The sequence below is a fragment of the Polypterus senegalus genome, chromosome 17 (genome assembly GCF_016835505.1).
Source record: "Polypterus senegalus isolate Bchr_013 chromosome 17, ASM1683550v1, whole genome shotgun sequence".
Classification (NCBI taxonomy): Eukaryota; Metazoa; Chordata; class Cladistia; order Polypteriformes; family Polypteridae; genus Polypterus; species Polypterus senegalus.
The window spans coordinates 40,167,511-40,190,868 of record NC_053170.1 but is presented as its reverse complement, the minus strand read 5'-3'; the positions used below and the strand labels follow the sequence as shown (position 1 = coordinate 40,190,868).

General features: G+C 38.4%; 1 protein-coding gene across 2 annotated transcripts in view; it reads left to right on the top strand.

Annotated features, from left to right (window-relative positions):
• The window catches only part of LOC120517403 (glutamate receptor ionotropic, kainate 3), a 511,659-nt gene that overhangs the window by 352,262 nt on the left and 136,039 nt on the right, over window positions 1–23,358 (top strand). For both annotated transcript variants that reach the window (XM_039739711.1, XM_039739710.1), the window contains exon 10: window positions 7,486–7,689. In XM_039739711.1, coding sequence (XP_039595645.1) covers window positions 7,486–7,689 — 204 coding nt within the window. The remainder of the gene's footprint in view (window positions 1–7,485; window positions 7,690–23,358) is intronic.

The window sequence follows — 23,358 nt, the reverse complement described above, 5'->3', positions numbered from 1 at the left end:
TTAGGAGAAACTCACATGGGCACAGGGAGAACATAAAAATCTGCACAGACAACACCTAGATGTGGAATTCAAACCCGGGTCCCTGGATCCATTAGGCTCACTGTCACTGTACCTCACACCTGTAACAGTAAAGCACAAAACAGGTGCCCTTTTTATTTTGTGGTCAAACTCAACTCGCATAAAGCTGACAAGAAAAGGTTTTACTGCAGTCTCACATAACCTGTCCCCATCACCATCAAACAAACCAATTACCTATCGCTTGATTTAACTTACCATTTCCCATTTTACGAAGAAAGCTTTCAAATTTTAGTGAATGATCTTATGAAACGGGAGCTTAGAAATTTATGTTATTATAATGGAATAGATACCTCTAGTTTTATCATTCTGTTAGGCAATCTTCTGAAAACCATTGCTGTGAAATCTTGGGTTTATCGTCAGATGATTGTTTTAAAGTTTTAGTCTTTTTGTCTTTACACTTGTTTATGAGAAACTTATAACCTGACTTAATTTTTTAAACATATCATAAATTAAGCTTTATCTCCACATTGAGCCTTTAAAAGTCATCATCATTATCATGGTGGTACCTGAAGTTGTCCAAACATTAGAGACCACCAGCTTTGAAGACCTGTAGAAGTCTATAAGATGTTTTCTTAAAATATAGTTTTTGTTAAGACATCCTAGTTTAACATCATTAGTTATGAAGACTGCTGTTATTGGATGATTTATTATCTAATCCCTTTCTTACAGTTTAAAGCACAAAATCTTCCAGCTGTACAATCTTCCCGTTACATTTGTATAGACTAAGCTGTGAGCCCTTAGAAATAGCATTCCTCCATCATCAATTTCATATAACTTGTTCATTTTATGAATACTTTCTAGTGTTTTCTCATTGAATTTTCATCTTGTAAGCCTAAAGATAGTTGGATATAACTACACACCATTTTAAAGGGATTTAACTTTAATATTGTGATCAGATTTTAGTATAAAAAGAGTTACTAATTGGGCCTTGGACAATTTCCCTTAACAGTAAACTAAATGTGAACTCCCACATCTTATGCACAGTTAAAACTTTTGATGAATTTTTCTATGAAAGAATCATGAATTGAGTCCACATATATCTAGTCATGTCAGAATAGACAAATACTTGATTTTAACGCTCCTTCTTTTACTTATCTGTGGTTAGGATTATTGTTACTGATTTAACTGTTTTATTCATATTCTACTATGTTCTAAATGTCTTTTAACAGCTGTTGTGAACATGGTAATTAAGAATGAGGGTTTATAAAATAGAGGCTTACATAACAATGGATGGTGTCATTGTTTTTTTTAATTTTCAATTACCAGTTACTTCTGAAAAAATATTAAGACTTCAGCTGCACTTCTCAGGAGTACGAGCCTAGACATCACAATGTGGTCTCTTGTGTAGGTCTGGTATAGGCTTACCCATATAATATAATCTGGCACAGCTGCAACATGACATGTTTTCCTGATCCAGTTTGCCTGTTCAGAAATATATGCCAGAGGCCAATAATTTTAAAGAATCTTGTTAAATATCCTGCAGAAATGAAATCCATTGGGAGTCTTTTATTATTAATGTTTTCATCAGATTACAAACTGCTCCACCAATCTGCCATTGCTGCAAAGAACACACTCCCACGTGGTACATGACAAAGGACACAGTTGTTGCTATGTATTATTTGATCACTTTGTGTCAAACACATATGGACATCAGGGTCTGGTGCGTGACCCATTGCTTGGATTTTTTAAAAATTAGTTTTATCTATCCTTCATTTGTATCCATCTAATCTTGGTTAAGAAATTATTTCAAAATTTTAGTTTATTTCTTATTTAACATTGCTTTTTAAAGACAGCACATTTATGACATAAGCATAAGACATAGTCCTAGAACCCTTGCTTGTCAGTATTATAGATCTTTGCAGTTTAGATAGGGGGATTAAATTGATCAAAATGAGAGAGGGAGCCTAAAACTAAGATGTGGTTTAATTCAGAAAAACTACATTTAAATACTGTTGAATGATCAGTGGTCACAGTTATTGAAAGTTTTCAGAAGTTTACTGTGAACCAAAAAAAAAAAACAACAACAAAACACTTAAACATCAAGATATCCAAACCTTACTTAATGCTTCCCCTCCTACTTTCTTAACTACAGTGACTGTCATGGTAGCTAAACAACAGAGCCTAGTCACTTGTTCTACAAATACAGAGCAAATATCCATTTAGATATGATGACTAGAGAGAGAGAGGGAGAAACAGAGAGAAAATGAGTGCTTTAATGGAGGGTCTGCAGTATGTAAAAGAGGCAATCCAACAATAAATCTGGTCCACTGTTTAAATGGCATTTAATTGCAGAGTACTGGGTTAATTAGTAGGAATACTAGAGTGAGACAGGCAGCGAGGCATTTTAATAGAGGAGGCTCTCACATTTCAGGAGTACTGTGCTGAAATACATGATTTTTGTGAAATACATACAGTATACTCTAGACTTTCATAGGGCTGGTTTATACTTCACACTCAGAATGCATATGCACAGGCATCATGGCTGCCACGCGTTCCCAGTGTTCTTTAGATGCATCCTCTGAGCACGTCCTCAGAACCCGTGTTGCAATACCAGCAGAAATATGGTTGGCATGTGTGTATAAGTTTTGGTATGCGATGTCAGCATCATTGTTTACTATCTACAAGTGACGGCAGGCTTGCTGCTCCAACAGGATCAATCTGTGTGCTTCAATGTTTGATGAATGGTTCAATGCAGTCAAGCAAATCATCAAATTAAATGCTCACATGCAAATGTCTTCATGATGCTATTCTTCATCCATTTCTCGCAGAAGGCAATACAAGCATTGCATATTCCCCATTGTAATAACAGAATACATTTAAAGGTATCACATACCGTCCTGACACTCTGTGTCACTGTTGCACTGTCGCTGTCTTTTTGTTTGTTTTGCACCTACGCAAGAGCATCAGAATGCAAATAATTTTTAACACTTTCTTCCCCCAACTCATAACACTTTTTTCCTCCAACTCACAACACAGCAAAACCGGACGTTGTTTTCTCCCTGTGACGATATCTCACACTGGTGCGAGTATAGACAGTGCACTGTTTGTGTGGCAGCAGCCTCCTCAAGCTCATGCGTCACACAGCATTCAGTATATCCCCAACCTTAGAATGCATCAATAAATCTCACAGACGGAAAAATAAGCTTATCTGTACTACCACCTGTTGCTGTGCTCAGGCATCAGGAGTCTGTGCTCATCCAATCAGACAGCTAGGCTTGTTCATGAGTAATTTTTAATGAGAAAAAAAATATTCTTTTGTATAAAATATGTAGTACATATTTGTAGGTTTACAAAGAGCAATGTGGGTGACTTTTTCAAATATAAGCCATGTCACATTAGAACACTTTTCCTGTGATTTACATTTATAGCTTTCATTTACATAATCTTAGTGAGTCGGAGGCAGTCAGCAGCACGCATCCATGTTCAGTCACCCAGTCTGACATACCCAGCAAATCACTCCAATGAGTCCGCAACTTTCCATAACAAAATTGATTTTGTCTTTATTCATAGGGTGCTCTGTGTGTATAAGTGCTGACAACCGATGAATGCTCATCCAGATTACAATGCAAATGGCCCTTACAAACAGAAGAGAAGTTTGTCTGTCTGCTGTCCTGTGTTTTACATACCATAACAGAATAGAAAAAAGAAAAATGGGCTTGGAATGCATCTGAGCTTGCCGTACCTGTTGTCTTTTATTACAGCTTCATTTTCATCAAGAAACAGGGTGATTAAAACTGTGCTGTAAAGTCTGTAAATGTGGCATGCCCAGCAATTATCAGTCATATGAATTGACATAGATAGATAGATAGATAGATAGATAGATAGATAGATAGATAGATAGATAGATAGATAGATACCTTATTAATTCCAAGGGGTAAATTCACATACTCCAGCAGCAGCATACTGATAAAGAACAATATTAAATTAAAGAGTGATAACAATGAAGGTATAACAGACAATAACTTTGTATAATGTTAATGTTTACCCCCTAGGGTGGAACTAAAGAGTCGCATAGTTTGGGAGAGGAATGATCTCCTCAGTCTGTCAGTGGAGCACGATACTGTTTAGTGGATACAGTGGATTCTCCATGATTGACAGGAGCCTGCTCAGCGCCCTTCGCTCTGCCACGGATGTCAAACTGTCCAGCTCTGTGCATAAAATAGAGCCTACCTTCCTAACAAGTTTGTCCAGGCGTGAGGCGTCCCTCTTCTTTATGCTGCCTCCCCAGTACACCACCACATAGAAGAGGTTGCTCGCCACAACCGTCTGATAGAACATCTGCAGCATCTTATTGCAGATGTTGAAGGACGCCAGCCTTCTAAGAAGTATAGTTGGCTCTGTCCTCTCTTGCACAGAGCATCAGTATTGGGAGTCCAGTCCAATTTATCATCCAGCTGCACTCCCAGGTATTTATAGGTCTGCACCCTCTACACACAGTCACCTCTGATGATCACGGGGTCCAGGAGGGGCCTGGTTCTCCTAACATCCATCACCAGCTCCATGATTTTGCTGGTGTTCAGTTGTATGTTGACATGACTCTGTGATGAGATCAGCAACTGCAGTCAGCATTCCCTAAGACTAGAAGACACTTAATATAACATTGACTTTAGTATGTAATAACCAAAACAATGAGATCATGAGCAGAAATATAAGGTTTCATCTCAAGGAGGCAGGGGCGACAATCCATGGTACAGTGAAAAGCTCAGCAATTTGGAAGAGGCTGTCAGTAAAGTCACTGCTCCTCAAGATCAAGAGAACACATGCAATTGAGGTGGTTTGGGCATGTCATAAGGATGCCTCCTGAGCTGCTATGGGCACATTCCCTTGGACGAAGACCCTACAGCAGGCTCAGGACACACTGAAAGGATTATATCTCTTGGCTGGCATGAGAACCTCCTGGGAATTCCCCAGGAAGAGCTGGACTCTGTACCTGGGGACAGGGATGTCTGGGCTGACCTGCTTGGCACATTGCCACTGCAATCCTCATCAGAAAAAGCAGATTTGGGAAATAAGATGAGAACATCAGAATTAAATATCAGGCATTAAATACACAATCTGCAGGTCCTTAAATGTGTATTAATTGTACTAGGCTGTTAGGGGCACTATGGAGAAAAAAAATGAATTGGGTTGTAGTAAAATAAACTAGCAATGTACAAAACTGGGACTGCAGAATCAAATAACAGCCCATAACATGAGGCAAAATGCTGGTCAATACTCAAAAAAAGAGAAATTTAAAACCAAGATTGTGGTGAAATGAACATAAAAATGTTTGCACCCAGAGTTCAAATTAAAATTTAAAGAAAACAACACTTGACTTTGTAGGTTGTATCCACAAACTTAAACAAACAAAAAAATATCCAATGCTGACCTTTATGCCTATGACACCATGATGTCACATATAAAACATTTCCTGTTGACCTTGTCTAGCAACTGCCTAGCAACAAAGACAACAAACAGCAGAAATACCAGTACTGACAATAAAAATAAAATTGAATTGAATAATTAGCTTTGAACACAATGAAAATGCTTCAAATGCAAACATAAATGTAAAGACTATATTCTTTTATTTCTAAAACACCCAAAATAATCTCAAATATGTTTAGAGGCCAAGGAACAACTGTAAAAAATGAAAAACAAATGCCAGGTTATGACAGAATGTATTAGAAATAAGACAGGTCTTCAGTCTCAGTTTAATGATAATATTAAAAGAGTTTATAAAGGCAGTTGGTTACAGATCCACTCTCTGCCAGAAAGGTGAATAACTGTTTGAGGGCTGTGCTTTGCTAAGAAGGGTGGCAGCAGAATAAGTTTGGTGAGTCATGAATTCCGCAGTGTCAGTAGTAAGCACAGGTACTGTGGCCTGTACAGTGCAAAACGAGAGCTTTATCAAAGCTCTCTTTATCTTATTTTTACTGGTACTTGGCTTCATTTTAAAATTTTAATTAACATAACTCATAAAACAGTTAATTTGTTTTGACTTGATAAATGTGTGGAAATTTTTGTTTGTCATTTGGTGCCATGATTAAATACCCATAACTATTCTTTTTAAAATAATGAAATAAAATATTGCACACCCAAATACAGATTTTTCCTTTATCTATTTAATTTTTGAAGAACTACCATTCATTATAGTATAGTTTTTCTATGTGAGCACTTGTTTTACTGTTTTGTTTTTATTCAAGCAAACAGCAAATCTAGACTTTTGTAATCTTGTCAAAAGTGGTTAGTTAATTCTTTATAATTAATTCTGACACACCATCAATAGGGAGTATAAAAAAAAGATAATGGATAATTCACAGATACAGAACTGATGAAGGAAAAAAATCTGAAAAGTAAATGCAATAAACAGATAAAAGGCTTGCTATTCAAAGAAATCTAAAGGCCTTTGAAGCAACTCTTTCATAAACAGTACTGCATCTTAATAAAATTTAAGTGATAATATTTGAAGTAAAGGAGAAAAATATACTATGTCATTTAAACTTTGTTTCTAAGTTAGTACATTATGTAAGACATATGTAAGCTGTCAAACTTGCCAGGAGTCATTTTACTTCTACATTTGGCTAATTATGAATCATTCAAATTACACATCTTCTCTATATACCAGCTGCATGCAAATTCTAAGCAAAGGAAGATCAGATCTTGCTTATTCATGTTCAGCTTCAAAACCAAGCTTGATTAATCATTTAAAAAATGCTCTCCTTGGCTGTCTTTTGCAAAGGACATACATTTATTTTACTCTTTGTGGTATAATCAGAATTAGGACAATGCATTTACATTATTGAGTGATAATTAATTGCAGTTTTGATTCTTGTAGAATATCAGTCTTTTTTGTGTTATTTGATTTAAATACCCTATGCTCGAATTCTGATTCGTCTTTAGCTAATCACTTTTAACAACAAGGGCCACAGGACAAAGACAATTACAACTCTAATAACTATGGAACATACTCATATTTATATAAAGTACCGGTGTGAGTCTTTTTTTGACTGTTAAAGTTGCCATCATCAAACCCATTTTATCTAGCCATTCTGTTATTCATTCCCTTAAGTCACAGACTGACTTTCAATGCTTTCCAATGCTGTTTTGTTATTTTATCATTGCTGTTTTTACTTGGATTGGCTTTTGTGACCTTCGCTGTATCTTCTTGCCATTTCTGATTCTCCTCGCAAATTAAAGAAGATTTCCGTCAAGGTAGACAGCCACTTCCCAGTGGGAAACATGCATTAAGTTAACGTGTTTTATTTATTTAAACTCTCTGCTTTTTTAACCTTGTTTTTAGATGCAGTCCTTTAAATGCTTAACAGAGTTATCAGAGAAGATCACTTAACTTTAATTGTTTTTGTGTTTAAAATAAATTGAAAAGCTGACCTTACCACTGGTTGTGTTTGATGTTCGCTGTTGTTGCAGGAGGAGCCATATGTCATGTTTAAGAAGTCTGACAAGGCGCTTGCTGGTAATGACCGATTTGAGGGGTTTTGTATTGACCTTCTGAAGGAACTGGCAAATATCCTAGGATTTATGTACGAGATTCGGCTGGTGCCTGATGGAAAATATGGAGCACAGGATGAGAAGGGACAATGGAATGGCATGGTGAAAGAGCTCATGGAACATGTAAGTCAATTTTGAACAATTCTCCCCTCCAGAAAAAGATTTCATTTTCAATTTTTGCATGCTTCTTTCTCAATCATAAGAGGGTAAGTGCACTTTTAAGACATATTTATCACTGACTTGTAATGCTTAAACATGCCACTTGTGAAAATCACGTGTCCATTAATCTTCAGTAAAATGCAAAATTTGTTTTGATTCTCAATCTCCACTTTAATAGTGCTTTTAGAGAAATAGAGATCCACAGGTCATTTAGGACAGTGTTTACTTTAGTGTGTGAATTAAAAATATTATGATTAAAAAGATCATGCCTTTAGATGACATCAGGAAACTGAACTCTCCAGTAAACCCTTTCAGCAATCTGTCACATCCAAACAGGTGTCCAGAATCTACGTACTGTGTCAGGAGCTATCTAAAATAAGTGGTGCCATTCGACCTAACAGTGGTGTTATTGTTGGGGCTATATGTGTAACAGGGCATGTGAGAGAGTGTAACTTAATGTGTAAAGACCCTGTTACACTACACAAGGTTTCCAGTAAATTACAGTCGCAGTCTTCAAGTCGGTGCTTTCACAGGGTACTCCCTTGACCTACGCCTGTGTACTTTGACACCCCCAGTGACTCAGTCAGACCAGTCTTCAACTTGTCCGGACTAGTCAAACAGGTTTATTTTTGTCTTAAATTGAAGGCTGTTGGCTTTCTTTCTGTTTTCAAGAGCTGATAACCAATGAGCACTCACCCAGAAGTACAATACATAGAATGGAGCGGTGACAAATAAGCTACAGAGGAGCTTTGGACTGTACAAACAGAAGAGAGGCTCTACCTGATGTCTCATGTTTGTCGCAATACAGCAAACAGAACATAAAAGGGCTAAGATTGTGGAAGAACTGACCATACCAGTAAAGCCTTTGCACATGCACAGTCTTCGTCAGGCAGTACATTATTTGGCTGGCAACATGTGGTGGGCTTGTGATACTTTGGAAATTTAATTTTGTGGTGGAAAGTTGTGGGCATGTTGTGTAATTTCTCATTGCTTATGATTCCTAGTCATATAACCTAATTATAAGCCACATTTTGTTTGTTAGTGGAAAATCTAATTTAATAATATTTCATTATTACACGACTTAAAAACCTAAAGCTGTCAGCTATATACTGTAATTAATATTGTAGCAACTGTGCAGGCTGACTTATCAACCTCATCATGAAAACCAAAATTTATAATGTATAGTGTCCATCAATTCCTTATAGTTCTTATTTAGAATTATTGATAATCCACTTGTATTGTCACTGCTATTAGACTTGACTGTGCTATGTGCAGCTTTGTGCTTAGGCTCCCACTTCAAATGACCCTTTAGATTATCTATCTATCTATCTATCTATCTATCTATCTATCTATCTATCTATCTATCTATCTATCTATCTATCTATCTATCTATCTATCTATCTATCTATCTATAACTGCAGTCTTGAATTTAGTTCTGCATATACTGCATTATAGTATTATACATCTAAGCTATGGTTCCCATCCTCTTGTTAGATCTCGGTTTATTGGTTCAGGAATTCCCTTTATTTGTTGAATATTGAAGAAGTTTTTAACTTTTGGCTGAAATGCTGCTAAGTTTAAGATAATGGCTTGACCAAAGACAATTTACTAAACCCTTCAGTAATTGAGAGAAAATTAACTACAGCAAAGGGTGTCGGGGGGATCAACAAGGAACTGAATGACTGTAAACAGAGGTGGAAAGGGGGCTTAATTAGAGTTTTACTTCTTTGTCAGTCTCCCTTGAACATGCCTCACAGACATTAAGAAACATAAACGGATTAGTTTCTTAGCTGTATATAAGAAATTATCCATGCATCCATCCTTTTCTTAACCCATTTATTCCAATTAAGGATTGCAGAGGACTGAGACTATCTCACGCACCTTCATGTGTCCCTCCCACACTCAGGTAGGGAAAATTTGGAATGGCCTATCAAACTGATGCATAGATCATTGGCCTGTAAGAGAAGAAAGTCCAGAGTATCAAGAGCAAAACTAACAAGAAGGGAAAGTGCAGATTCCACATAGGCAGTGTCCAGGTGTGGAATTCAGACCCAGGATTCTGGATTATTCAGGCAGCAGTGCAAACCACTGAGCCTTGCTGTACACTGGACAGGTTTATGATTTAGCTAAAGCTGATTTTACACCTATCTGTATAGTGAATTAATACATTAAAAATAAAGAAATCGTTTACACAATAAAGGAAAAAGTGAAGGCTTTTGGACATCTTGGTCAAACACTTAGAAATGATGTTCTCTAATTTCAGGTGATGACCAGGCTATGGTGTGTGGAAGATCAGCCCAGCCCAGACAGACACACAGATTCACAAATCCAAAAATACACATTTATTTTGTTCCTTCTTCAGCACAATGCACACAGCCCATTGCACAAACCCCAATAAACTCAGTCCTTTTCTTTCCTTTTCTCTTTCTTTTCTTCTAACGCCTCTACTTCTCTCCCACAAGCTCTGTCCTCTTCTTCCTGACTCTGGCTCCCTGAATGCAGTGAAGTGGCCTTTTTATACTGCCCCTGGAAGTGCTCCAGGTGCTCCTCGATCATCTTCCGGCAGTACTTCCGGATGTAGTGGAATTGCTGCATGGGATCCCAGATCCTCTTCTGGCAGTACTTCTGGGTGTGGTGGATGTGCTACAGAACAAGGCTCCAGAGCTGACAGGGTTGAGCTTCTAAGCTTTAAGCCCGTGGCCCCGATGCAAACCAGTGGGGCTGCCCTCTTGTGTCCTGGGGGAGGTACTGCTAATGACATGTCCTCTCCTCCGGTCCTCTCCTCAGAAGGGCATCCCAATTAGGTAAGACCCCCGGCCATCTGCCACAGCTGTTTAGAATATATTCCCACTTCTGATTCACATAAGTGTACTTCCAAATACGTTAAAATCAATATTTGAAGGTAAATATACAAATTAATTTAAGAATACTGCAGGAGTTAGCATCTCTTTATATTTTTGCTTTTCTCTGATTTAATTTCATTTTTGAGCTTTGAGATATATGGAAATGCTTGATTTTGTATTAAAATCATTTTCTGACTAACAAGTTGAATTTTTTTTATATAGTGTACCCTGTTAACCTAAGTTACGGCTCTAGTTTTTTAATAAGTTAAAAAGATTTGTGGAATGATCAACTAAACCTTTATTATATCAAACATGCATGTTTTAAAATCCAGAACAGAGACCTCTGTAACCACCAGGGAGAACCATACAGTACAAGGCACAGTAATGCCCAACACACTCTTACAATAAAATAAATGGTATTTATTTATCCTCAGCATGTTTCCAACAAGCATTTTCCAAAGACACAAAATAAACAATCTCTTCCTCCTTTCTCCTCCAGTTAAGTTTTGCCACTGCCTCCCAACTCTGGCTGTTTAATGTAAGTCAGCAGGCTCCCTTTTATGCTGGACCCGGGGTGCCACGCTTTGTCTTCCGAGATGCGCTTCTGGGCCATAAAGAAAGTACAGAGGACCTCCCCAGACAACACCCTCTATCAGTATGTAGGGATCCTGACAGGGCTGCATTTCCAGATTCCATATCCCAAACACCACTGTGGGTGTCCTGACTGGGTTCCCATGGGAGGACCCGTGCCACCTGGCATATGGGGGATGGAAATGTTCCTGATTCCAGGCTATTACTGGTCCATCCATTATTTCATACCAGTCAGACAGAAAGTAATTTTTTGCTCCTACCAGCCAATCGATGTGTCCTTCTGATCTGTTCTCCCATTCGTAAATTAAACTATCCTCCTTCCCAGCCAAGATCCCTGTTCTCCTCTTACACCCAGTATTACTTAGACTACATCCACACTACTACAATATTTCTGCAGACTACTGTAAAGTACATCAATCCATGCTAAAACCACAGAAACACATACGACATGTTCATCTGCATACACTAGGCATGCACACAGTTTTTGCTGAGAGTGAGCATAGACATCTTACCCAAAATCTGTGACAGTGATGGCAACACTGTTGGCCATGGACATTATTGCAAAACTGTAGCAACAGATAAATTATTTGCCTTTTGTGTATGTATGCAGCATTCAAACTGTACAAAGTATAATTTAGATGCAGAGAAGTAACACAACAAACACCAAGAAAATCATTTTGAGATTCCCCTACCTTCAAAATTGTCCTATGATCTCAGGCTTCCAGCCCCTGGCATTTGAGAGCCCAAGCCCTTCTTCCTCCCATTCTGCATTCTGACATGCATGGATGACTTTCGTAAAACTTCATGGAGCACAATACCAACACCCCACCCCAAACTCTTACAAACTGCAAAAAAAACCAGAAGTTTCTCCTTTATCCAAATAGGGAAAGGCCATGTAAGAAAGACAAAGATAGATATCAGAGCATGGTTAAATTTTGTGTTTTCTCTCGTTCACACTACAACCCTGAGGCTATATTTTCAGAATTATACTTTGGAGAGAAGTCTCTGCTTCCATAGGTTTAAAATGCTGTGTTAGTGTGGACTAATGTTTGCATTTTAAAATGAAAATGTACTGTAGTATTGTGGATGGGGCCTTAGTACATGGGGGCGTGCACGACTGTGACATGATGCACCCCAGCCAGAGTTGGATGGATATGCTTTAGCTTTCTGCATTACTCTGTTGAATTAGGTCTTTCCACAAAATGGAGAGACTGAGAGTATACTCTAGAAAGGCAAAGAAATTTTTCGCAGTCATCAGCCACATCATATGTGGAGTTTGTATATTGTTCACCAAGTGTTTTTGTGAGATTTCCTGGAGTACTCCAGTTTCCACATTACACTTTCATGCATATTTTAAGTGCTGACAACTTTAAGTTCACCTGGTATATCTTTAAAATGGCCAGGTGTGCGTGCTTGATTATGCTCTTTGATCTTCTGGTATCACATCTAAGGAAAGTTCCTGCCTTGTACCCAGTACCACCAGAATAGGCCTTTCTCTTACCTCCACTCTGTGTTCGTAGAATCAGATCCAGAAAATGGGATAACACATTTTGTAGCCTAAAATGTATATTAGTTGCCATGTTTTTCAGTTTTTATTCTTCTTGTTCTGATTGTTCATTCATAACTAAGCTTTCCTCTGAAATGGCATATTTTTTTAAGGGTAGAATGATACAAAATCAATGGAAACAGACAATACAGGAGAAACAGCTACACTTTTTTCAACAGGTTTATACTCTACTTATTTATCTCGCTTTCTATAATGTAATCACTTAATTGTACAGTGTTACCAATTTAAAATTAACCTTGATATTCTTGGAATGAGCTGCACAATGAATAGTAATTCTGAGTTACTGATTCTACTTTAAAAAGGTCACAGTTTAGAGACCTTGTAGAACAAAGTACTTTCAGAACATAATTTTAAAAAATCAGTTAGTTTAATTCTAGGGCGGCCAGTTAGGAGACCTGGGTTAGCTTCCCGGGTCCTTACTGCATGGAGTTTGCATGTTCTCCCTGTGTCTGTGTGGGTTTCCTCCCCAGACAAAAGACATGAAGGTTAGATGTACTGGTGATCCTAAATTGTCCCTACTGCCCTAGTGTGTGCTTGGTGTGTGTGTGTGTGTGTGTGTGTGTGCCCTGTGGTGGGCTGGCACCTTGCCCGGGATTTGTTCCCTGCCTTGTGCCCTGTGTTGGCTGGGATTGGCTCCTGTGACCCTGTAGTTAGGATATAGTGGGTTGGATAATGGATTGATAGTTTAATTATAATTTAAAATAAAATCACCAGCATGGATGAAGTTTCAAGAATTATTTTTTGTCATTGTCCCTCTTGATTGTGTGTAATTTTACACAAATTGTGCACATATATATTGCAAGAAACAAATAGGAGTGAAAGCAGACCCAATCAGTCTGGCTTACAATGTCTTGCTGAATGTCCTTCATGGGAATATCCTCAGAGGATCAAGTGGGTCTTGCAGAGGCAGTTGTAATAGACTATGTGGTATTTCCTGGAGCAGGTCACATGATACAAGTCAATGGTAAAGTGTGCAAAGGGTCAGTTTATTTAGCCACCCAAGTCATTCCTCTGAAACTGGAGGTGACATTGTGGAATTTAAAATGACCATGTAGTGAACAACAATCCCATATTTATACCCATGTGGGCTTCTGAATCGATGCAGTTTTTGTACAGATGCGAGCCTGCAAAACAAAGTCTAGCTTTGACTTTCCAAATGTGTATTCCTTGAGGATTTCACATTCATTTAGGCTGAATGTGTGTAGCATTGAGCAGTAAATACTGTATGGTACAATGCTCCTTGGAGATGACTTAAGGGATATTCTTTGAAAGGTTAAGTTTTGACAGTACATTTAATGACAAATTAAGAAAACAGATGAGGAAGTAATGATTCATATAAATTATTAGTTGTTAATCATATAAAGAAATCTCATGTGACTAAATCAAAATGTCTTAAAATTATTTCACAAATGCAAAAAATAACAGAATCTTTCAAATTTGGGTTATCTAGGACACAGTTCCTCATAATTTTTATAGGCTGTAATGAGGCGCTATATAAGCGCCCGACCCAGCACAGACTGACGCAGAGGCACTTACAAAATGAACACAAAGGCTTTATTAAATCTTCAACTGTGGGACACGTCTTCCCCGTGCCACACAGTCCAACACATTCCCAAAAGCACAATTACACCACAAAACACTCTCTTCCCCTTTACCACCACTCCTCCTGAAGCTTAGTTCTCCTCCTTCCGATTCTGTCCCCTGAGTGGTGGTGGCTGGAGCTTTTTAAAGCCCACCTGGAAGCATTCCAGGTGCTTGACCACCTAGTCCTAATTGCACTTCCGGATGGGGCTGAAGATTCATCCAGCCGTGCTGCTGATTCCATTCAGCTCCCCCTAGTGGCCATCCGAGCCCCCAACCAGGCTGTGGAGGACTCCATCTCCCGTGGAGCCATGCTACAGGCTGGGGGATCATCGTCCGCCAGGGAGGCTGCCACCAAGCGTCCCGGGGGAGGTATTGAACTGCCCATAGTTGCTCCCCCGGAACAAATGCAACAGGGGCGTCCCTGCTGGGCATGGGACCCGGCTGTCCGCAACAAGGCTCAAACATTAACCCATGAGCAATTTATTTAAAAAGATCATGCCTTTAGATGACATCAAGAAACTGAAATCACCAGTAAATACTTTCAGCAATATGCCACATCCAAACAGGTGTCCAGAATCTACGTACAGTGTCAGGAGCTATCTAAAATAAGTGGTGCCATTCGACCTAACAGCTGCGTTATTGTTGAGGCTATATGTGTAACAGGGCATGTGAGAGAGTGTAACTTAATGTGTAAAAGCTCTGTTATACTACACAAGTTCTCCAGTAAATTACAGTCGCAGACTTCAAGTTGGGGCTTTCACAGGGTACTACTCCCTTGACCTACGGCTGTGTACTTTAACACCCCCAGTGACTCAGTCAGACCAGTCTTCAACTTGTCCTGACTAGTCAAACAGGTTTGATTTTTTCTTAAGTTGAAGGGGTTGGCTTTCTTTGTGTTTTCAAGAGCTGACAACCAATGAGCACTCACCCAGAAGTGCAATACATAAAATGCAGCGGTGACAAATAAGGTACAGAGGAGCTTTGGACTGTGCAAACAGAAAAGAGGCTCTATCTGGGGCCTCATGCATAACGGCGTGTGTAGAATTCACCCTTTACCATGGCGTAAGCACGAAAGTGGAAATGTGCTTATGCACAAAAAAATCCAGATGCAGGAATCTGTGCATTCGCCCACTTCCACAGTCTTCACTACATAAATCCCGGTCAGCGTAAAAAGTAACACACGTGCACGCGCCTGCTTACCCGCCCCATCTCCTCCCAGAATTACGCCTCTTTGAATATGCAAATCAATATAAATAGCCCTTAAGCTCAGCATTCTGTGAAAAGGCAATGACAAAAGCACGGGGTGAAATAGAAGTTCAGCGAATACCAAGTGAAGGCAAAGAAAAACGTACTATTTGTTTTTTTAAACTGTGGTATAAACAATAAAAGGAAGTTGATTGAGTGACATAGTGTGTTGGAGACACTCGAAAGCTCAAGTTCACAAAGTTGCACAGTGCCCGGAATAAAAAAAAAAGTTGTCACATATCAAAGTCGCCATGAAAAGGCGAGTTGTAGTCCACTGTCTGAGTTTCATATGAAAACTTATTTGGGTACAGAGAAAAAGAAAATAGGCACACAGTGGGAAAAAAGCACAATATGTCAACTTTAATATTGAAATTTCCACTTTAATCACGTAGTTTATTTTGTCATTAAAGAAGAACATCATAAACTTCATCTTAAAATTGTTTAATTTACTAGTTTGTCAAATCCCATTGTAATTAAAGTAGCACATTAAATGCTTTGTTTTGTATTTGATCTTCTATGTGCTCTATGTGTGTGAATCACTACGTGCTTCCGGGCTTTCTCTTCCTCCGACAGGACACAGAATCCGTTACATTTCTAATATTACAGCTCTCTGAATAATTAAAATAATGAGTTGTATACTTGATATCATTTTCATGATGATAGGAGTAAAAGCATGTTATTAAACTTGAACACATTGGCGCAGTGATTGTGTGCGACTTTCGATGAAATAATTTATTGTAGCAGTACTGTCTCTTTCAAATGTACTAACCCCCAATTCCTGTCCTTAGTTTTCTTTCTCCAAATACCCAATTTCCACACAATCAGCTCTATAATAGACGTTAAGACATCTGTAAGCTTAGAACGGCGGTTCTTCAAAACTTTTAAGGAACACTGAAATATCTTCGTAGTACATGTTTAATTATTCTATCCTTCCAGTGTCACACCAGTCCCAGCAAGCATACAGCACGAGGCAGGATCAATCTGTGAACTGACCACCAGATCCTTTCTAGCGCAGCAACACAGTGTCCTCACATGTTTAATTATTAACAATATAGATTATTTAAATGAAGTTAAAGTTTTACCTGTATAATATAATAAACATATTTTGCTGCATTTCATCTTAAAAATGATATCGTCATCATATGTAAATACGCGCTTTATAAAGTGGCTCAGGTTGTGCAATATTATAACTGTAGTGCAGGTTTACAGTGAGGTGATTGTACTAATAAGTACAAACAGTTCTACAAGGAGCACTGAGTGCGTTTATAGTTCTTGGGATGAAACTGTTTCTGAACCACAAGGTCCGTACAGAAAAGGTTTGGAAGCGTTTGCCGTGTGAGAGCAGTTCAAATAGGCAGCATGGCTGAGGCAGTGTGTGCTTGATGCTGTATACCGATAATTCTCTTTCCAATCAGCTGCTCCGAGTGGTGCAGTGAGAGTAATATGGAAAACGATGATCTGCTGTGGCAACCCCTAACGGGAGCAGCTAAAAGAAGAAAAAGAAGGTGCAGTGAGAGTAACAACGCTAAAGCAGCTATGCTATTTGGAATAATTTGGGCATTCCGTGGACCATTATATTGTTACAGGTTAATTACAATCAGATGCATTAAACTAATAAACAATATGCGGTATCACAAAAGCCACAAAGAGCCATAGCAAGGTTTTGGGCAGCCATCCGTATATTTGGTTTCCTGGCTGCAAATTGTAGTTTAAATGATAGCACTGCTGTGCACAAAACCGAGTCCAAAACAGAACTGAGGGAATAGGGAAAAGGTGGAGGCTTTTAAAGGGGAAGACAGGAAGTGAGATCAAAGGGGTCGGGCTCATGAAGGTCTTCAGCCATAGGTTCGAGCCCGGACCTGACATCACAGGGGCCGGAGCCGGCAAGGTCTTCTTTTATAGGCTCGGTCCCAGAAGTGACGTCAAGAGGGCCAGGTGGAATCTCCCGTGAATGGTCTGCAGGAAAGGAAGAAAACATCCTGGTATGACTCGGAGCTGCCCTTACTCAAGCCCTTTAGCTGCCTCCCATGCGCATGTGTGTGACAGTGGTAAATTTCAGTGTATTTATAAAGCTGCGTCAGGAATGTGGATCTAAAAAAGAAAGGGTAACCACATTGGAACAGTAGCACTGCTTTGACGCTGGGTGCCACCAGTCTGCAAAACCAAGAGCAGAACTATGATATGGTATGATCTACCGTAGAAATGTGTGTGGCTTTATGCCAAGTTTAGGTTTTATGCACCACAATTTGAATGTGGAAACAGGCTTACGCAGCATTTTTGTGCGTAAGCACCGTTTATACATGAGGCCCCAGATTTCTCATGTTTGTCGTAATACAGCAGAATGGAAAAGAGAACATTAAAGGGCCAAGATTGTGGAAGAACTGACCAGACTAGTAAAGCCTTTGCACAGGCACCATTGTCAGGCAGTACATTATTTGGCTGTCAGTACGTGGTGGGTGTGTGATACTTTGTGAATTTAATATTGTGGTGGAAAGTTGTCAGCATGTTGTGTAATTTCTCATTGCTTACGATTCCTAGTCATATAACCTGACCTCCTCAAGGTGACGAGATCAGTAACTGCACTCGTCAAGTTTGATATCCGTCTGACTCGAAGTTGTGCAGTGTGACACCAGCTTAATTCAACAAGTGTGCTGTTTTTTTGTATGCAACATTTTTATCTACTTCTGTCCTTTACTCTCAAAATGGCCTGACAGTCCACCTTTGGATAACCATCACTGACCACATGAAGACTCGACTTCTGTTATATAGGTTTGCAGTGATCTGATGTTGTCAAGGAATCCATCCAGTCTGGCACATTTAATATCATATATTCAAAAACAAAGAGAAAAAAGCTTGCTTAGTGGAATAATTACACATGTAAATATGTTACTGCGGTGGGCAGCACCCAGGGTTTGTTCCAGCCTTCCGCCCTGTGTTGGCTGGGATTGGCTCCAGCAGGCCCCCATGACCCTGTGTTAGGATATAGCGGGTTGGATAATGGATGGATGGATGGATGGATGGATGGATGGATGGATAAATATATTTGTGGTCATGTTTTTTAATGTTAACATTAAATATTTTTTCAGAACAAAATTTGAACTTTTTCATTTTCTACAGCTTTTCAAACATTCAGCAACCAAAAAGCTCAGAATGTACTAAGTACAATATGCTGCAATCAACATACTCTGATCTTTGATTACACCTTTTAAGCTTTCATTTTTCTGCCAAATTTTCCTGTCTGTCACCCTCTAGAGTTTGCCGCCTTTGCAGAAGTGCAAGTAATTTGTAAGTCTTAGCTGATCAGGACTTTTGAAGAGCAACCAGTAATGTAGTTTAACAACTATGTTCTGCAGTCATCTGTCTTCATACAAAGAAGGGCTTTTCTTTTCTGTGATCACAGTGACAGAGAGCACTACAAAGGCCCTGTCTGTGTGATCAATAGTAGTACACGTAGTGCACATAAACATATACTTAGAAGTTGGTAAGGAAGAATAATTTTTTGGTGATGTTTAGTTATTAAGATTGTTAGAGAGCTGAGGGAAAATTAATTAATGGCTACAGAACAGAAGTCATGCTTTTAAAACTTTCACAGATATGCCAGCTTGTACTTTAACAAAGTGGTGTATAATTAATTCCTTTCTCACACTGCATCTTTGACTTTATTGAAGTTCATGCTATCTGTATTTCTATGCAAAATATACTTTTCACAATTGCTGACTGTGACACTGACATTCCTCATACCATATTTGAGCGATTGTAATGGCAGCCACTAGCTTCTTTCACAGATGTATACCTGATAACAAGAATGAAATTGGCAGACATTGTGGTGTAGTGGTTAAAGCTAAAGTTGTGGGTTCGACTCCCACTAATGATGCTGTGTGACCCTGAGCAAGTCACTCAACCTGTCTGTGGAAAAGCAAAACAAAATGTAACCAAATTGTATCATAAATGTAAGTTGCTTTGAAAAAAAGGCATCAACCAAACAAGTAAGTGTAAAATGTCAATGAAAGCTGTAAAATGTATTGTACTGCATATTTGTGTACAAACTTAAAAAAGAATTTGATTAAACATAGCCATATACATAATAGAGAAAAAATGCTGCCTAAGATATATAATGTGAAAAAGTATAAATTAGTGTGTGCATAATGCACTTGTCATTTCATTTAAATGTTTCTTTGGATTGCTTTTAAGTGTGCTGATTACCTAAGAATCATGACTGGAAACAATTTTAAAATGGGATAGTTATCAGTATACCATTAAGTGTGTTATGAATTTACATATTTAATTTTTCAAATAAAATTTCCAATCAGATTGCAAATTAGTTATCAATTTATACCATAAATCATCTATGAAATTACAAAAGCAAGAATTTTTAACCTTCTTATTAAGTTCAGGGTGGTTGGAAGCAGAGGGCCTGTCTTGGAAGTATTGGGCACCAGGTGGGAACCAAACTTAGCCATCATATCGCTTACTTGTTAAAAAAAAAAAACCTCAGCTTTTGTATCTGCGAAATACACTAGAAACTTTCTTTGATGTGTTCTGCGAACCTCAATAGGACTGTTATTCTAGATCTTGTTATACAGTATTTAAATTGGAACATCAAGTCAAACAGGATTTTTAGTAAAAGAGCTGCAGAGATGAGCCAATTTTTCATTATGAAATTTTGCATGTGAGCTGTCAGGAGTGTTGCAAATTATGATACTTTAAAAAGAAACCAAGTATAAACTGGAAATAAAATTGTTACATTATAAAAAAAAGAGGAAGACCGAGCGTCCAACTATAAACTGAGAAAACCTTTTCATCATCTACAATATATGGTACATTTTACAGATTTTATACAACTAACATTAAGTTTAACATGAAAAAAATATAACATACTTTTTTATTGCACTACAAAATCAAATGACTCTGCTTTCTGTCTTGTGATGCCAAATGCTTTATCATGGGAAAGGCTTTTTGGGGACCTCTCTTTATTAACATAAATCCACTTTTATCAAATGTAAATATTCTTTTCCTGTAGACCCACAGCCATATGTTACACTCTGTCATTACCCCCATTTGCTGGTTCTTACATTTACCAACATTTAGAGATCTGCTCTCTCTCTCAAATTTTACCCTGTACTTTATTTTTATGAGCATTCATTCTCTCTCTTTCTTACCTTACTCTTGATTGTAAAAACATCTACAAGCAGGTAAACAGGCTTAATAGCATTCAGTCTTCTACATAATGTATAAATGAAAGCCAACAGAATGTGGCAACCACACCATACAACCAGATAGTACTTGGTGATTTGTCTCTCAGGTGGTGCTTAATCTTGATTTTACTTGAAATCTGGTCATTTAAAGTATTCTCGGTAACTAATGCTGTCCCTAGGAGACTTCTCTCTCTGTCTCATTTATGGTCTCTCTGTGATTTTATACAGTGGTCCTGTCCCATTTGTCTGGGCTTGTGAATCTACAGTCTGTCTCTCCTCCCCTGGCTCTCTTCCTGGGAGAGGTTCATGCTCTTAAAATCTTGTCTACAGAAGAGGTGTTTTCACCCTTTATCCTGTTGTCTCAGCACTTCTGAATCGTACTTGTGTTGCTTTTCTGTCAAAACCTGCACTAGTACTTGATCACTATGTCAGAGCTTTGACACTCACAGCAGAGGCACTTCTAAAAGCAATTTGAATAACCTGGCATCCAGAAACAGAAGGGAGTTTTGGGTTTTCTGTCTAAGCACTCTCGTGAAAACAGTCAGAAGCAGACCTCACAATTATCAAGGAGGAAGTTGGTGGGGTTATAGTGAAACACTCTGATAAAATACAGCAGATGACACATACTAAAAACTCTGGAGTAACAATGGGTAGAATGTTCAAACCCTACACAGACAATGACCAGAATTTAAACCAAAGACTCCCAGGCATTGTGAGAGCAGCTCTCTAAGCACTGAGCAACCCTTCTGATTTCTTCCATTTTTGCAAAAAACAAGAAATGTTGATCTGTAAAAGATACAATATTGAATTACATTTTTAAACATATTGTGTAGAAGGTATATTTAGAAAAATCTGCCCAACAAAAACATGTTCCTCTTACTTCTTTTCTGATTACCATTGCTTTATTAATGAAATAGATTACTTACACTGGGTTAATGTCTCTCTCAGATATACATTGGGCTTTTAATTTTACCTTATATAAACTGATTTATTTGTATTTATTATTAAATTACAAGGTCTACAACAATGTTAAAAAGGGCATTATAGAAAAAGTGGTAAATATACAATGGGTCTTGTTAAACTTGATTAGTTATAATTAATGCTTCCATTAATCCTGCTCTGATGCTATTATTAATAAGGCCTAAGCTGTTCATTAGTTACCGTCTCATGGTAATTAATCATTGGCACTAACTAGACAAAGAATGGCTACTGAGCAATATGACTTTATTTGTTTTCTTTTTTAAACAAACCTCCTTTTCATATTACAGAACTTTAATTCCATATGTCCTAATGAATTAATCAAGATATTATGGTTAGTGTCACTATGGAAATAAATATTTTACTGTCTGGCCGACACATAGCTAGAAGTGCAAAGCATGCCTAAGAGGATATACATATATCAATCTAATATATAAAGCTGAATGTGTATTTGTGTGTCTGTATGCAAATCGACCTAAAATCGCCAAATTCTGCACAGATTCCTCCAGCTTGCACCCTTAACCCAGACAGCACTGGTGTCACTCCTAAGCTGAAATAATTGGAAGAAGTAAAGCTGCTGTGGCAAACTTTATTATGATTGCAATAATCCATCCATCCATCCATTATCCAACCCGCTATATCCTAACTACAGGGTCACGGGGGTCTGCTGGAGCCAATCCCAGCCAACACAGGGCAAGGCAGGAAACAAACCCGGTCGGCCCAGCCACAGAGGCATACACACACACAGCAATAATGAGAAATGTTTATGTTTTAAATATTGCTAAGTATTTTTTGTATTCATACAACATTTTTAAAAAATCCTAATTTTCAAAAATTGCTTTGCGTATAACAGCTTACCATAATAATTTTGATTAATTTATATTTTACATATAGTGCCATCTGTTGCTAAAAATGTGCTAAACTTTAATTGTTTTAGCATTTTTTAAATTACACTATATGAACAAAAGTATTGGGACGCCTGACCGTTACACCAACAGGGACTTTAATGACATTGCATTTAAATACATAGACTTTAATATGGAATTTGTCCACCTTTTGCAGCTATAACAGCTTCCACTCTTCTTGGCTCACATTCCAGTTCATCCCAAAGGTGTTTGATGGGTTTGAGGTCAGGGCTTTGTGTGGGGCAGTCAAGTTCTTCCAAACTAAACTCATCCAACCATGTCATAATGGACTTTGCTTTGTGCATTGGGGCACAGTCATGGGCCTTCCCCAAACTGTTTCCACAAAGTTGGAGGCATAGCATTGTCCAAAATGTCTTGCTATACTGAAGCATTAAGATTGTCCTTCACTGGAAGTAAGGGGCCTAGCCCAAACCCTGAAAAACAGGCCCACAACATTACCTCTCCTCCACCAAACTTCACAGTTGGCACGATACAGTCAGAAAGGTAATGTTCCCCTAGCATCCGCCAAACCCACACTCGCCCATCTGACTGCCAAACAGAGAAGCATGATTCATCATTCCATAGAACATGTTTCCACTGCTCCATAGTCCAGTAGCTGTGTGCTTTACATTACTCCATCATATGCTTGGCATTGGACTTGGTGCATGAAACTGTTTGGCCACGGAAACCCATTACATGAAGCTTCTGCTGCACAGTGCTTACAT